The sequence below is a fragment of the Cucurbita moschata genome, unplaced genomic scaffold (assembly GCF_002738365.1).
Source record: "Cucurbita moschata cultivar Rifu unplaced genomic scaffold, Cmos_1.0 Cmo_Scf00002, whole genome shotgun sequence".
Classification (NCBI taxonomy): domain Eukaryota; kingdom Viridiplantae; phylum Streptophyta; class Magnoliopsida; order Cucurbitales; family Cucurbitaceae; genus Cucurbita; species Cucurbita moschata.
This window is the reverse complement of record NW_019268518.1, coordinates 4,272,022-4,289,220: the sequence shown is the minus strand read 5'-3', so window position 1 is coordinate 4,289,220 and position 17,199 is coordinate 4,272,022. Positions and strand designations below refer to the sequence as shown.

General features: G+C 34.8%; 2 protein-coding genes across 6 annotated transcripts in view; one reads left to right on the top strand and one right to left on the bottom strand.

The window, feature by feature from the left end:
• LOC111457995 overlaps positions 1–6,728 on the bottom strand; it is a 24,316-nt gene extending 17,588 nt beyond the window's left edge. For 2 of the 4 annotated variants that reach the window (XM_023100478.1, XM_023100499.1), the window contains exons 1-6: positions 6,489–6,728; positions 3,880–6,421; positions 3,467–3,790; positions 3,114–3,315; positions 1,740–1,909; positions 1,472–1,560 (exon numbers count right to left, since the gene is read on the bottom strand). In XM_023100478.1, coding sequence (XP_022956246.1) covers positions 1,472–1,560; positions 1,740–1,909; positions 3,114–3,315; positions 3,467–3,790; positions 3,880–6,115 — 3,021 coding nt within the window. In that variant the 5' untranslated portion in view covers positions 6,116–6,421; positions 6,489–6,728. The remainder of the gene's footprint in view (positions 1–1,471; positions 1,561–1,739; positions 1,910–3,113; positions 3,316–3,466; positions 3,791–3,879; positions 6,422–6,488) is intronic. The other 2 variants (XM_023100491.1, XM_023100485.1) reach the window with 2 other exon arrangements.
• Positions 6,729–9,546: 2,818 nt separating this feature from the next.
• Positions 9,547–17,199, top strand: part of LOC111457837 (ubinuclein-1-like) — a 16,274-nt gene continuing 8,621 nt past the window's right edge. Inside the window, exons 1-5 of one of the 2 annotated variants that reach the window (XM_023100251.1) lie at positions 9,547–10,058; positions 11,805–11,891; positions 12,030–12,116; positions 12,244–12,320; positions 14,592–15,198. In XM_023100251.1, coding sequence (XP_022956019.1) covers positions 9,798–10,058; positions 11,805–11,891; positions 12,030–12,116; positions 12,244–12,320; positions 14,592–15,198 — 1,119 coding nt within the window. In that variant the 5' untranslated portion in view covers positions 9,547–9,797. The remainder of the gene's footprint in view (positions 10,059–11,804; positions 11,892–12,029; positions 12,117–12,243; positions 12,321–14,591; positions 15,199–17,199) is intronic. The other variant, XM_023100258.1, reaches the window with a different exon arrangement.

Here is a 17,199-nt window from a genome sequence, read left to right as displayed (position 1 = left end):
TTTTTTTTTTTTTTTTTTTTTTGAGAAATGAAACTTCAAATTAAAAATATATATTCTACAACATACATAGACGCATAGAGGATAAAGAGCTGTGAAAAAGCAAGCATTAGTAAACAAACAGAACCATCAACCAACTCCGTGAATCATTTCCCTGCTCATTGTTCTGTGAAAAAATGAACTGAAAAACAAATTCAGAAGAAACCTCTTCACTTGTCCCTCTCCCACTGATGGAGGCTGCTCAAATATACAGGGAATTTGTGGATCAAAAGTCAGGTTTTTATTCTGTGGAGGCAGTTAAATTTGGAAGGAGGTCCTTAACCACGTTTTTAGGAAAGACTAAGGATTTTCTAAAGCAGGGTTAGCTCAGCCAAAGTGCGATGGGTAAGGGGAAGATTTGTGAGCCAGTCTAGTGCTGGAAAGGACATGACACCTTTAGTTAGAAAGGAATAGGAAATTTTCAAGGATGTTTACCGGGATTTTCTAGAACTTGTAGCACTTCTTTTCTTGCTTCAAAGTTAAGTTTCCTCGCAAAGGACTACAGCATTCCTTTTTTAATTACAACTAATTGAATGATCTTTCTTAATTGCTCTTAGTAGTATAAAGAGATCGTATATCTCCTACCTTGTGCTTTCTTAGTTAATGATTTGCCTTATTAAGGAAACAATATAATAACTTTATAGGTAGGCCCCCATTTGATGGAAAGGTTGTATGAACTAAGTTAATAGAAACAACCCACACTCACTTCCATATATATGTATATACATACATACATACGTACGTATCTTCTTTACCCCATAATGATATTGAATAGAGGGAATTATTTGTTTTTCCACTGTATTTTTTAAAATAAAGGTTTAAATGTCCCTCAAAAGTAAGTAAGTAGATAACATATAAAATGCTGTTAATCCTGCTGTAGTGTATATATATATATGTATATTTGTATGACAAAAGGCTTGGTATCTATCCCAAACCAAAGCAACAGAGCTAAAAAACACTCCGGAAAATCAAGAACATGAGAATACAACAAAAACCTCCATTACTGAAGGCACAAGAATATGAAATTAAATTTACAGGTACGCCCCAATTTGACTGAAAGAGTGTATGAATTAAATTAGTAGAAACAACCCACATTTTCTTCCAAAAAATATATGTATACTGGTATGACAAAAGGCAACGTATCTAACCCCAGCCAATGCAACAGAACAAGAAAAACACACAGGAAAATCAAAAACATGAGAATACAAACAAAGATCTCCATAGCTAAAGACACAAAAATATGAAAATCATCCAAACCTCACAGCACACTTCTCAAATGTTTTTTTTTTTCCCACTTACCATTTTCCATGTTTCCCAACTAATACACTTGAGAAAGTTTCAGCATACTAGTTAAACCCACTTTGAACCTTGAGAGCACATGCATAAAAATCTTAATAATCATTAATCAAGACAAAACATTTCTAGAAAAATGCACCTCATCAATAGTTTGAGTTTTACGACTGCGGTGCAAAAACTGATTGCTACTAATTGAAGAAAATTTGTTCTCCTGAGGAACTGCCGTCACTGTAAAAAAGAACAGAAGTCACGTGTCAACTATAAGAAATGCAGGATATTAAGCTTAAAAAGTAGTTATAATCATCATGATCATCATTATTATCATTATATGTACTTCCTAAGGAAAATTGTAACTTAATTCCAAACTTTATAGTACTATGATGGCAGCCCAAGCTACATCCAAGTACCTGTTGTTGGATGAAAACTCTCTAATTCCCTATAAGTTAGCCGTTTATTGGAAGCATTCTCTTCCCCAGATTCATCAGATATTTCCAACTCTGCATTAATCTCTGCATTTGACTTCTCTTGTGGGATTGAGCAATCAGCAAAAGCTTTATCCACATTGTCCTTACAAGTCCTTTAAAGACAAACGAAGATAAATTAAATTTACAAATTTTAAAAATCATTGTAAAATATGATATACACGCATATTTTTCTAGTAAAAAAAATTGCTGATGTATGAAATTTACACCCAAAAAAAAGGAAAAGATGCCCCAATCCAAGGGAGTTGCAAAAAAGAGGAGTTCAAAAGTTCTTGTAGTATATTGGTACTAGAAAAAGAAAAATAATATGCAAGAAAAACAAACAGATTTGGCGAAGTAAAGACCAGAGGATACCAAAAAAAATAACCGCTTTAACTATATTAATTTGTAAAAAGCATATTCAAAAAATACGAACAAGGTACACTCCACAATAATAAACTATTTAAGACCACGAGAGTTTATTAAAGTTCATTCATGAAAAAATTGGAAAATTTATATGATGTCAAGGAGGAGCAAGGGCATAGTAAATTTTAATCATGCCGAACTTTTATTCAGAAAAAATAAAAGAATACAAGGGGATAGAAAAAACCAAGCCATTAAAAAAAAAAATCAAACTAAAATAAAAATGGGCTCTAATCAAGTAAAATGAAAACTAACAGGGAAACCACAAAATGACTTAGCAACCAAAGCCCAAAGAAACTCATGGAACTTAATAAGAGCCCACACATCCACCTTGGTTCTCTTCAAAAGGACAGTGAAAAACATGGAACTACATTTAGCACAAGATTGAAAATACCATAAGGCATATGGTATGACTTGGTCCTTTCTCTCGTAAGTTCAATAATATCCCAAAAACAGAGTGAACATGGTAATATGAAAATCCCCTGAAGACTCTATTTCCAGAAAAAAAAAAATATATATATATATATATATATAAATCGCTTCATGTAAATATCCAATTTTGTAACAAAAATGAGAAAATAAAAAAATATATATGGTAGCTCAAAGAGTAAGCAGCCTAACAAAACAAAAAAAAATGGCATTTCACCAACTACCAATCTATATTTGCTAAGCAACACTCAGGCTAAGTTAAAGTTTCTTCAATCCCAACCCCCCATTCCTAAGTTACTGGGTACTACAAATGGTATAGTAGAATGCCGGTTCATGAAAATGCTGCATGAGAATCCATTCTAATATTTTAATGCAAATTGTGAGTCTAAAAAGAAAAATTTTAAACAATTGAAGAAGACTTATTATCACTGCCACCCTTTAAGTGGTATGTGATGAATAAATGTGTACCATGTGCAACTTGCATGTCCTAAACTATCAACAAGAGAAGCTGGTATGCGTCGCCATTTATGACAATCATCACAGAGCACCCAAGCATTGCGAGGAGGTGTATACTGCTCATTCACAGCGCCCTGAACCACATTCAAATTTACTGCCGCAGTGGATGCAGTGATGTCATCGCTTTTCTCTGGCTTGTCTACAAGGTAATGTCCTAAAACATTCAAGTAAAATGAGAAAGAAATTTTCAATTTTTCCAATGGGTTAGCACTAATCTAGAACAAAAACAACTCTGATAATCATGTTCAGAGAAGGAGAAGAATTAAATCTACAAGTGAACTCATAATCAAATAAAGAAAAATTACCCACTACTTGGTGACTTTCCGTTTCAATCAAAAGTTGTTGGCATACACCCTTCTTGATTTTACTCTTATTAACAGACTTCCGTTGGTAAACCCTCTCTTTAGCAGCATTCTGTACTTTGCTTTTTGAGCAAGTAGTCTTGGACCTGCCTTTACTTGTTTTAATAGGTTTTGAATTTTTGGTATGTTTTTTCCTTGCAGATTGAGAAGGAAGAAATGTTTTCAAAGTCTCTGATTCAGGAAAGACACTGCCAACATCTGTTCTGCAACATTCTTTAACTTCGAGAGCGCCTTCCACTTTCAAAGCCTCTTCTGGAAGTTCAGTCCCTGTGACAAAGGCACTTGCTCCATAAACAATTCCTTTTACAGTTAAAAATTAGTTTAAACATTAGCACCAATGTAAGTAAACGTCTCACCAGAACCAAGCTGATTGTCCACATTCAGTCTTTTTCCATGCTTCTTTGATGCTTTGGACCTGTTCCTGCAAGCAGAAGCACCTGTGCCACCTTCCTGAGAATGAGTAACGACCTCACTGGGCTTCTCTTTCCTTCCATTCTTACTACAGGTAACATGTCCAGAAGCAGCAAAATTGTCTGAGGATGCCAAAACTGAGTCCTGAAAATTTTCCTGACGTATTGCTCCAACTTGAATATCTAAGTTTGAATTTATCACTTCTGAATCAGGTGAAGTTCCAGGATCCAAACTCCTAGCATCACTTGTCCTTTCCACAGGCTCAACCAAATGGGAGGAAACACAGAGATTATCATTTGCATGTTTTGCAGATGGCTTGTCCACAATAATGGTGCAACTTGAGTCATTATTAGCACATTGTTCCTTGACAACAGAAGCATCTGGACATTTCTCTTCTTTCTCCTGATTCCTGTTGTAGCAGGAGATCTTTCTTAAAGGCCCCTCATCAGGCTTTTGATCATCAACGCCAAGGGTTGATGGTGGAAATTCCAAATTACCTTCCCAATACGATTCGTCCCCATAATTGCAATTGTTACCCTTGGCAGACAATGATGAATCAACAATCTCAGGAACCACAATGTTCAGAAAATTATGACCTGCGTTCTTCCCTAATTTAACCTTCAAACGAATACGATTGGTTGAAGTTGAAGTAGCACATTTTCCTTGGATCCCTTTTCTTGATCTATGTGTACTTTCACTTGGCTGTTTCTTATTCCGCTTGGTGCCTCCTTGATTACCTTCAGATTTCTTATTTCCTTGCTTCTGGCTTTGATTTACTAGAACATCGCCAATTCTTTCAAATGACTGAATAATATAACCCAGTGATCCCCAGGGTGAAGGACGAGCAGGCCTGGATATAGAGCTTCTCCTCCTCCTTGCAATCTCAAGAATCAGTGCCTCTGACACTTTTTTTTTGCTTTTCCTGGATGCCCTTTTAGTCACAGTTTTTTGGCTTGATGTTTTCGTCCGGCCACTCCTCTTAGAAGATGGGTTCACTTGAAGAGTAGCTTCCTCCAGATTATGGTCATTTTCTATCTTGGGATCCATAGGTTGTCCAGCATCACCATTATGACTAGTCAAGACATCAATATCGTCTTCTGCAACCTCTGAAACGTACTTGGATAAGGAATTACTGTCATGCTTTTCATCACACAGATCATTTTCTAGAGCGTGACTGGTTAGTGGTGAACCATCAGATTGAAACCATTCCCTTATCTTCTCGCAGCCTTGTGAAGGCAACATCTGCAAGCACAATTCAGGATTGCTGTTCATATCAGCAACTTTAATAACTGTTTCTCCAGAGATACCACCACTGAAGCCCTCCCCGTCCATATTGCAAATATACTGATCATAATTGGCAACTGATTCTCCCAAACGTACTGATAGTACTTGAGCACTCTGTAAAGGGGACATCTCATTCAACACGTCTGTTTCTATAACAACTGAAGCATCAGTTATCCCATCGGTGACCTCTGAAAACGAACAACCAGTGCCATCATTTTCCAGCTCGTTCTGTTGTATGTAGTCACTTGTCAATTCATCAGCAGAAGCTGAATTAGAAACAATTTCACAGACTTTAGAAGATTTTAAGTCATCCGTACAAGTACACGTCCCTGCTAAAATAGGACCCTTTTCTACTGTATCATCTCTTTCAACTTCTGCACTGCCATCAATTGCAAAAGTGTTATTATCCACTTCATCGGGTTTAACAGAATTTACTAATGACCCAGTTAAAGACATCATTTCCATGGTAGTTTTACAGCCCAAAATATCAACCAAACCACCAACGTCTGGAGACTCTTCCATACCCAAGCTCAATGTTCTGTTCCCCAAGATGCAAGCCTCATTCTCCTCGTTTAGATAGGGATCATTATCGCCCGAACCGGAATCACTTCCCAACCTTCCCTCCAATAGTAGAGTATCTACATGTTCGGGGCCTCTAAATGTCCAATCCTCCCCTTCAGCCGCTAGCCCCGATACATTCGTGCAGACATTATTCATAATCACTCCCAGTTCCCTAACTGGTTCAAACATCTGCCCCTCACTAGAACTAGATGGGAAGGAAGCCATCTCCTGGCGTGACTGCTGCTTGGGAAGAGGTTGACTCGAACAGCTGACCAGACGAGTACCAGAGCCGCAAAACGGTTCCCCGATCACAGCCGGGTCATCACATGAACCCATCTATCTTGCCAATAACGATAACCAATCGATACCCATAACTCAAAAATTGCATGGAGCAACAAAATAGAAAAACAAGTAAAATGTGTGTACCAATAGCCTCCAATCCAATCCCGGTTCCACTAGCTCACAACATCTTCATCAATCGGAGAAAACAAGAACAACTCTCATCGCATTCGAAAGAAATTCCAACAGCCAGATAACAACACCTAAAATGGCACTACTACCCGAACTATCTGCAGCATCAAAACCCTAATTTCAGAATTTGCAATGCAATGCAGGAACATCAACGCCGGAAAACACCGAGTTCTGCCAAAAAGAAAATCAAATAAAGAAAGAAAAAGTCATAAAGAATCAAAGAAAGACGGCAAGTTACCTGGGATGAAGACGAAATTGAGTAAACGGATGAAGTTGCGCAGTTTTCCAATGGCGTCAAAATTGCTGCTCTTACGAATTCCGTTGGCAACCAAAGAGAGAGAAAGATCAAATAGCAAGAAAAGAGAATCGACGCGGGATGTTTACGCCTTATAAACGTTGTTCCAACCAGAGTTCCCGACCGCGAGAAGGAATTTGGTGTTGATTGGGAGTCGGTAGAGACCGTTTAGCCCTACACGCTCTGATCGTACGTTTTAGGGTATTTTGGTAATCTTTCGACCCCTTTCGATATTTCTTTCCTTTTTTTTCTTTTTTTATAAATACGAATATTCGATTAAGAGTACATCTCGATTACCAAAATTAATTTAATAAATTGAAAATTAATGAACTTATGGGTAACACTAATTATCCACTCAAATTATCAAAATAAAAATCATTAAAGTTTCAATTATCTAAGAGTATATTATTTTGTTTAAAAAAATTTTATTAATAAAAATTATATTTAAGTATGACGATTTAATTTTTTAAATTATATGAGTGAAATCGAATATTAGAACTGAAAACCATAATTTGAACATTCTCCTGTTTAGAAAACAAAATAAATAAATAAACTTTATTTTGAAGGCTACATTTTACATCTTTCTTGAATTTAGATAGATATTTTAAAATATCTGTTACTTTTCTTTTCTTTTTCTTTTCTTTTCTTTTCTTTTTTTTTTTTGTTAAAAAAATATATTATATTATATATATAAATAATTTTGTTAGAATATTAAATGAAAAGCGAGCCTGTTTAACATTTTTATTTTGAATTTAATTTAAATAAATATCTTAGTTACCCTCACGTCTTTTAAAATTATTGTCATATCAATTTTTCGTCTAATATTTTAAAATTTTGATGCTAGTTTTGAAACAAGTATAAAAGTTAACGATAATGTTACATCTTTAAAAATATACGAGTATGTTTTAAATAAGTAACGAAGTTCATGAATATTTTATTAAAATTAACATAATTAATAGAAATGGGTAAGAGCGGAGACAAAGAAACCTCTCTTCTGTTATCGTCTCAGCCTCCTACTTTAATTCACATTATCATTAATTTTTTATTTATTTTTATCTCGTGAGAGATTCTTATGAATCAGATTTCGGAATGGAAATTTATTTTCATATAAAAAATCAAATTTAGTTTATAATTTAAAACGCCATAATTATAATCTTTGTAACCTTTTTATTAATGATAAATATTGTAATTAGTTCGTCTCTATTTCGATAAATTATGAAATTGGTTAAAAAATTAATATTTTATTCACGTGTTTTGATATGAAAACTATAAACGTGCTCTGACAACGTTTATTTACAAGTATTATTTAAGTTGTTTTGTTTTTCTTAAATCTCTACAATTTTTGTCTTTATTCATGCTCGGTATGTTTTGCTTTACATACGAATTTAAGTTTCTAATTTACATCGTTATAGTTAGGCTTTTTTTTATCTAATATATTCACTTTCATTCAAGTTTGTGCACTTTTATTCTCTTATCCACTATAAACTAAACCCTTTATTTGGAATTCAATGAAGTTGATACCTCGAGAGAGAAGAAAGCTACGTCTTACGCTTAAACGCCCCTGTTTAACACTTAACATCCATTGCTTTTATCGTTAACTTGAGCTAATTAATAACATTGTCGTATTTTGTGTGCGATTAAATACTAAAAATGTTGAACCGAACATGCATTTTCATAGAAACAATCTACAAGAAAAATCTATAAATAATACTTCAGTTATTTACGTATACTTGGAACAAGAACGATTGATTTGTGAGGTGTGGGGACCTGTCCATTTACCTGTACTTGAGAAAAATAGATTTTATTTATTTAAGAAATAAAATAAAATGAAATAAACCGATGTCGTTCACGTATCTTGTGTGTATGGGTCATATATTTACCCTACCAATGGGGTCGGGAATAGGAAAATGTAACGTAGAGAAAGAAAAAAATCACGAACTAAATGATAATGGGGACGAGAAATACTTTTTCTTACTCCCGTCCTTGTTTACAATTTTTAATAATTTTTTTGAATTAAGTAATTAAAAATAATTATAATATATAATTTTCAATTAATTAAAATAGTGATAACATTTTAGTGAAAATTAATTTAATTATAATTAACTAAAACAATTGCATTAATTAATAGATAATTTTACACAAAGTGAGAATCATTTAAAATTTTGGGTAAAAAATATAAAATGTTGAAACTTTTGGTCCAAATGAAAACGAAACTCGATAATAAAATCAAATAAAAATTATACTCAAAATTAAACGACAAGAAATATGTATAAAATATCCTCTAATATATGGGCATGGTTTTAGTATGGGCTGCTCGTTTAAACCATGTCCATCAAATATTCGCTTTCGTTTTCATGTATATGGTATGAAATAGTACAACCTTTTTTCAAGATGACGCATCTCGTCTCATACGAGCCCAATACCAACGTTTGTATATCGATTTGAATTATAAATTTAGGTCATTGCTATCGATACTCGAGTATGACGCTTTATCGTATAATATGGTATAAGATAAAGTAAAAAGTAAATTCAGTGAGTGTATATAACACTTACGTCGAAAGTAACAATTAGTACCCGTATAAAAAAGTTGTATCAATTAACGGATTCTCAAGCATATAACACGAAATATGAACATTTTCGAAAATTCGAGCTCAATTTTCTCAACCTTCAACTGGGATCATGTAATATATATACTTTGTCTATCGATACACGACAACACTTGATTTTTGACATTGATATTCGTAGACGTTTTTTTACATTTTTTTTAGTTTTAATAAGAATTGAGACGATGTTTATAAGAATTAAAAAATAGTTTATTTAAATTATAACCTACATTAATTTGAATTATTACAATTTAGTTTTATGATTTTATTTATAGAATTTTATGAATTAATTATAATATTTAAAATATAAAAGACTAAATTCTAATTTTTTAGGGGAAAAAAAAAAGAGGCAACTTTGAACTCGGGTGCGGACCTAACCGGCCGAATACCCGTCCGTCTCCTTCGTTCCGTCCCCCTATAGTCTCACACCTTCTCTGGAACGAACAATGAGACCATTTATAAGCCTCAGTTCGATGTGCAGTTAACAAACTCAACCTTCTAAATTCTCTACCGCCTCTCAATTTCTCTCTCATTCGATTTGGGTTTCGTCTACAAAGGGTTATGTCCCTCCATTTGTGCTTTCAGCGGTTCGATTCTTTAATTTCTGATTGAGCAACCCTAAATTCGTCGAACCGGTCATTGTAATTCCATGGAGGAGGAAAAATTTAGTGGCGGCGCTGGCGGTGGAGCTCGCACTGGGAATGGTGGTTCTGGTGATTTGTCCAGAGCTTCTTCTTCCTTTTTGAAATCGGGGGACCGGCAAATGTTCACTGTGGAGCTCCGACCGGGAGAGACCACCATAGTTTCGTGGAAGAAGCTTGTCAAAGATTCCAACAGGATTAATGGAGTGAACACTCTGCCTGTACCTCCAGCCAACCCCATCCCTGCCGTCGAGTGTCGCATTGATCCGGTGAGGACTTTGTTTTCACTGTTAATGTATTAGATGCATAATGCTTTTTGTTTATTGCTGAAGTCTAATTTGAATTACCAGAGCCTTTTTTTAGTTTTGGCATTGCTTCGATTATATGGCACTTTAGTTGAAGAGTTCATTGCTTGCAATTTTATTTGGAAAAAAGCATGGAATTAAGTTTAAGTGACTAAACAACCTGGGAAATGATCCTTCAAGCAATGTTCTTGAGGTGGTTCAGACTACTTCTTTAATACTTTGTATGGGCAGTGCGTTAGAACTTCAATGGGTCTATTTTTCGTATGAGATGGTAAAAAGATGTAGAACTCGGTTTTGGTCTACATACTTCCATGTCTCGTGACGCAGTGACCAAAAAGTTTAATGGTCTGAGACTGATGCAAAGAGCCTTGGGAAACTCACGACAAAAAGTTAACAAGAGTTGCTCATATGATTTGTCTTTTTCCTCGCCTTCAAGGCTACCCTACTGATCATTGGCGTGTCCATTCACTTGAATTACAAATTCATATTTATGGATTTCAGTTCTACAGGCTATTGTTAGGAATTATATCAACCTTGGTTTTATCAAGGTAATGCGAGAAAAATTTTGCTGTCTGTTATCAGCCGAAGTGTTGCAGCTTCGATACCCTCATGGCTCACCTGCTACAACTGATTCTTTAAAAAAATTGTATGATAAACTTTTTTCTGAATTGCATGCATCCATTGTTACAAGCAAGCCATAGGTGAGAATGTGTGTCTGACGTGGTCAGCATCCGATTTTGAAGCATGTATAGAACTTGTATAGCGTTCTGTTAGATGTCCTTTGTGAACATCTGTTGCACATCCAAACTAGAGTGCTAATTTATGCGTATTTACATATGTGCATACTTTTTGATTGAAAACAAACGTTGTAGGAAAATGAATCGTCTTGTGTGCAGAGGGAGACTGATAAACTCCAAGTGAGAAGATGCAATAATTGTTTTTGTATTTTGTTTCATTCTTTAATTTGGATTTATGAATATAACAAAAGCTAATGGGCAAAGGACTGAAATAATGAATTTTTATTGATAAACGTGTTTCTTTCTATATGAAGCATTGCTTGCCCAGTTTGATATGAAAATTTACTTTCTCTTTTGATATTAAAACACTGATAGATATAATTAATTTGTTTGTGACTTCCTTTATAAACTTTTCTTACAAGATGTTGCATTGTTTCAGACATGTAATTGATTTATTAAAGTTCTTATAGGTATTATATAACTCAACTGTTTTTCCATTCACAATGTGTTTTAAGTACAATTGTCATAACTGAAAGGCAAATTCTGGAGCTTGAAAATCATTGACTGTGTTAATATATACACTTGTAGAACACAATGTATTTGTTTACATGTTAATAGGCGTTGTATGTGTCATCCGTTTTCAGTTTGTTAATGTATTTTTCATTAGAAAAGGGCTGGTAGCCATGTATATGTTCGATATGTATTCCTTTTTTTCCTTCTTTATTTTTTCATAAAAGAAAATGGTTTGTTGGCATGTCTTTATCTTGATATGTTTGTTACTTGTGTAATTCCATCCGTATTTTTTTTAAAAATTTTTATATTATGTCTGTTCGTTTTGTTTTATGTTTATATTCATTCTTTTTCGATGTCCAACCATTTATTTATTATTTCGGATTTAGGGGTTGGTCTTTAAAGTAACGGAAGACAAAATGGTCTATAAATCATGAAATGCTTGCCTTTTATTTTCCATCAGGGACAATCAATTGAAGATGAAGTGAAAGATGCAACAGCACCAAATCGTTTCAATGCTGTTATTGAGAAGATTGAACGCCTATATATGGTACTTTTCCTTCTTAACACTATTAGTGTCTTTTTTTCTCAATTAATAGTTTGTTATACATCTTTTGCATTCAATAATCAAAGAACCATTAGATTGTTCGATCTCATGGCTACTAACTTGAGAATTTAAATTTCGTAGGGTAAGGATAGTAGCGACGAGGAAGATTTAATTCCGGATGATGATCAGTATGATACAGAGGACTCATTCATCGATGATACCGAGTTGGTTGGTTTCTTTCTGTTGCTCATGTGGTTTTGTTTGTCCTACCTGCAATGTAAATCACATTTTTTTCCCTTGAGAGTGTGATGATAATCTTTTACATGGTGATTATTGTTGACTACTTGTTCTGCAGGATGAATATTTTGAAGTTGATAATTCGGCAATAAAACATGATGGATTTTTTGTTAATAGGGGGAAGTTGGAGCGCATGTGAGTTTCTGACTTTGTAGACCCTTTCTCTTTTCTCCAGTTTTATGATTTGTTAGTAATCATTTTTGTTAACTTGTTAAGTCAACTGTTTTGTTGGATTTTTTTTTTTGCTTAAGTGGTTGATGATAGATAGCAAGACTGTTTTCTTCTGTTTTTGAAATCAAATTATGTAGCTTCAGAAGGTTACGACTCTTACTATGCTTTTATTTTGGAAGAATGTAACTTGTGGACTTGGTATGTGTTGATCCTGTCAATCTTGTTGAACTTGTGGATTTGGTGGCAAACGGAGGCTCTGGTTCTCAGTGGTTTCCTGGGAAGAAACGTTGGCAGGGCACTACATTTCATTCCATGAATTAAAATACAACGTTTTAAGGTTCTAAATGTAGTGCTTTCGGCAGAGCAACAACTCCTGGATAGTGTTGAGCTACTTGAGGAAGTTAAATTTCCACTTGCTTTGTGCCCAACATCTCATAAAAGAAAGAGTAGGAAGGGGAGAGGGGCTAGTTTTGAGGTTATGGACCAATTTTACCACTAAAATCATTGGCTAAGATTTTTGGTGAAATGGTGAAATAGGACGCTGACCACTGTATTTCTTCAATCTTTTGCAAGGCAATGAGAAGATTGGAATTATAGTGTATCATCTATGTGTTAGAAGCTACCTGCTAAAATTTTCATATATCTATCTTGGAAACCAGTCATGGGTATGCTTTGAATGGCTGATTTCTCCCTCTCCATATACTTATGATATGGAATTCATTGTGGAATTTGAAAAAGTTTTAGCTGTGAGATCAGCATCCGGTCTCAAGGTTTAAATGGATAGAAAGGTCTCTATCTACAAGTAATAAGGATAGGATGTTGTTCCGTGGGTGTGCATAATTGGCCAAATTGCTTATGCCAACTCAAACACGGATCTATGTTTCTTTGGAACTTGATTCTACATGATTAGATATTGGAATTTTTAGAAGTGGGTTTTTCTTGTAAATTGGCTACTTTCAAGCTTAACTTTAAACAAACCAATTTGCGTCCCTTGTTGACAAAGTTCACTTGGGGTTAGTAACTTGAAAAAGTTGGGGGTCTACTAGAGAAAAAAGTGCCAAGAAGAATTCCCTTCACATTTTTTGTCGAATCTATTGCAAAAAAAGTTGTTGCTGTTTGAAAGCTATTCACGGGAAGTATGAATAGGTTATGGCGTCTTCTGGCTTATGCCTTGAGGAAAATTGACTCATTAGACAGATGTAACAATGCCAAAGGTGGGAGTTTTGATGTAACCACCCACTAAGTTTATTTTCTCCTAATAGAAGATCCATGTGCAAGTAGCCCAGTTGGTCAGTCAAGCCAATTGATCAACTGAAGTAGCTGCTATGGTTGTGCCCACGACAAAATATACATTACCTACCTATGTTGATAAGCTTATAGTCTGTTAGAAGGGGGAATTTGTGTATGTGAGATCAGGGGCACGTCTTTTGGAAGATAAGTGACTGCTGACTGGTTATATTGAAATTAGTTTAGAGAGGTATTGGGAATTCTATTCTGCTTATCCTATATCAAATTGGTTTTCGGTGTCAACTCCTCTGCCAATTTGATTAAGTTTTTAGTTGGTCCACTTTTATGATCGAAAGCCTACCTCATTTGGGTTAATGCTCTTCTGAGTTATGGTTGGAACATAATTAGCGATTTTTTTTGAGAGAAGTGCTTAGCTTGGAGATTGTGTTTTGATTTGGCCAAGATTAATGCTTCTCTTTAGTGTTCTTTGTCTTCTTTGGCTGCCAGTTATTATTTTAACGATATTCGTCTTCATTGGGATGCATTTATATCCCTTTGTTAAATTTTGTTTTGTCTTTCTTCTCCCCCAATTTAGGGTTTGTAGCCTTGAAAGTTCTCTGTGTATTTTCCTTGAACAATGAAAAGTTTGTTTCGGTTTTGAAAATAGGCTTGTGATCTCTAGTCTGGTATGAGCTCAGCTTAAGGAAGGGGACCAGGCCTGTAAGTACGTGGTTAGAATATTTTGGCCCCTTTTAACCAATATGTACCTCATGCTTTTGTTTGTCTTTTTTTCCTTTTTCCTTTAAAAGAGTAATATTACAAAATTTATAATCTTTTAGTTCATACTGCTCTATTGATCTCATTGTGGGTGTGTAGTTTTAATCTCTTGCGTACAAGAATAATTTTATTTTATACTTGAATGTTGGAATATTGAATTTCGGGATATCATTTTTTTAGTTTGCCTTTTGGAATTTTCTATGCTTATTTTTACTTCATTTCTTTGCGAAGAAGTGAACCAGCTGGACAACCTAATCAACAATTGAAGAAAAGGCGCAGAAAAGATATAGAGAAAGGACATCCTGATAACCATGATGCTCGCTCATCAAATAAGCACACAAAAGTGGGAAAGACAACTGTGGGAAAGAGTGCACTGATGGTTGCAAAGAGTTTTTCCAATCTGTCTCAAAACATGGTGGTCACCCATGAACATCATGATGATGAAAAATTGCAGAATCAATTGAATATGCCCGGTCATAGTGGCAAAAAAAAATCTGGTGATACGAAAATGATATTGGACCCTTCTCCATCTTCAAAAGTTTACAATGGTGATACCTCTACATCTGTAGCAGAAGCAAAGGACATTGATCCACTAAGGCCTGGTGTTTTACCATCCAAGAACGTTGCTAGCAAATTGAAAGAGTCATGTGGGCCATCTGATTCCTTACAACAGAATGTGCTTGAAAAAAGTGCTCTTGCACCATCCAAACCCCAACCTGGGAAACCGTTGAATAACACGGATGAGATAGATTTGTCAATTCAATTGAAAGAGAAACAAAGCATTCGTGAATTGCCAGACATCAATTTGCCAGAGGGAAAGTATTCCACACAAACAGCAGTAAGTTTTCTAAAGTAATTAAAATGATGATCATTCACCACAAAGTACTGATTCTACCGTTGTTTATGAGAATGAAGCATTTTCTTTGCTAGTCTTTGACAAACTTTCTTTTTTGAACTGTTCATCAATTGAATTCCTTTAGACTCCCCCTGGAGTTGGGGTGGGTGTTTGTGATTCATGAAACTATTCGTCTTAGTTAAATGTATAATTTTGATTGAGAAGATTCAGCTTCTTTATTAGAAATGGAATTTGTTTCCTTTCCTCTATTAATAAGAGTATGATTTGTGGTTTAGTGGATGGGAAGTTTCTTTTACTCTTACAATTAAGGGTTGGTTTGTTATATACTCATTTCTATACAAATATAAGCATGCCATGTTATATACGGGAAGGAAAAGGAAAAACCCAAGGGGTAGGCTAGTTAGGTTTTTTTGGTTGAGCTGGTGACCGGTGATTGTATCAATTGGTGAAACTCAAAATATATGTTATTATCTGTTTGATTTCCTGGAAATGAGCTAGCTAGCAAGGTGCCTGTTGGCATGAGTTTTGGATCGTTTATTAATTGTTTTTGGCATGTTTTTAACTGAATTAAACCAATGCAAATTCTGAACTTTCACTGAGTTTTCGTAACAGTCCTCAGTCTCTATTGTTTTAATATGACCTTTAATCTTTGGTTAAGTGTCAAAATTATTTCTTACTGTTACTTCTCCAAAATAATTTTCACATTTTATAGCATCATTGAAGTTTTGGTTTCTCTTATAAAATATACTGAAGTTAAGAATTTAATTTTTAACTTGGAAAATTTGGAGTATCATAATTCTCACTTGATTACCTAGCAGCACATTTTTTTTGTTTCTTGAAAGAAACACGGAAGATTAATGTTTGCCATAGTGACATGTCGTTGTTAGGCTTCTGTCAGGCTGTGATTTTAAAGTGTGAAACGTATGGAAGCACAATAATATTTTGTGGGCACAAAAGAAGTGAGGGCTTCATAGAGCTAAAATGTTCAATATACTAAGTATTTACGTAACACAAATTTACTTCAATATCTGCTCTATAGGTTGTATATATGAGTCCGTAAGTTCTAAACATGCACATAATATTATAAAATTAGAATGAAGTATGCAATAAAGATAATAGAGAATCAGTTAAAAAAGAACGAAGATATACATTTAAAGATGAAGCTCTTATCATTTGTCTGATTAGGGGATGCATTGGCAGCCCCGGTTTTGACCTCTTTTGATAACTCTTCCTCGCTTTCTTTGGGTTTGTCACCCCCAACTGATCAAGAGGCAGTTCAGGCTGTCAATGTCCTTTCTATTATTTTTTACTAGGTGACTCATTATGGGAGAGGATTCCAAGCTTTGGGTTTCGAAGCTTTCAGATCTCTTGCAGCTCTTTCTCATATCCTGTTTGCCCCTTCTTCCTCATGGAGCCTATGTGTTCTACTTTTTTTTGCAAGGTTAAAATTCTTAAGAAAGTAAAATTCTTTGCCCGACAAGTTTTGCATGTGAGAATGAACACTATGGATCGTCTTAAGAGGCTTTTATTCTTTTGTTTGCGGCTGCAATTGTGTGTTATTTTCAGAAAGTAGGAGGACCTTGACCATCTTTTATGGGAGTGCCCTTTTGTTTGCTCAGTTTTGGAGTCAGTTTTTCACCTTCAGGGTTGTTTGGGGTCATAAAAGAGGGTGTTGTTCTATGTTTGAGGAGGTTCTTCTAGACCTTCATTTTCACGATAAAGGAAGAATCTTGTGGCAGACTTGCTTCTTTGCCATTTTATGGGACATTTGGATTGAAAGGATCAGTAGAATCTTTAGATGGGTTGAGAGAATCAGGTAGCAGCTTTGGGAAGTGATTAGATTTAACTTGCTTTTGTGACTGTTTGTTGGCTGCGCATTTTATGGTTATCACATTGGCATCATTCCTTTGTATTGAGTTCCATTCATGTAATTAGCTTTGGGTTTTTGTTGGTGGACTTGTTTTTTTTTTTTTTTTTTTGTTT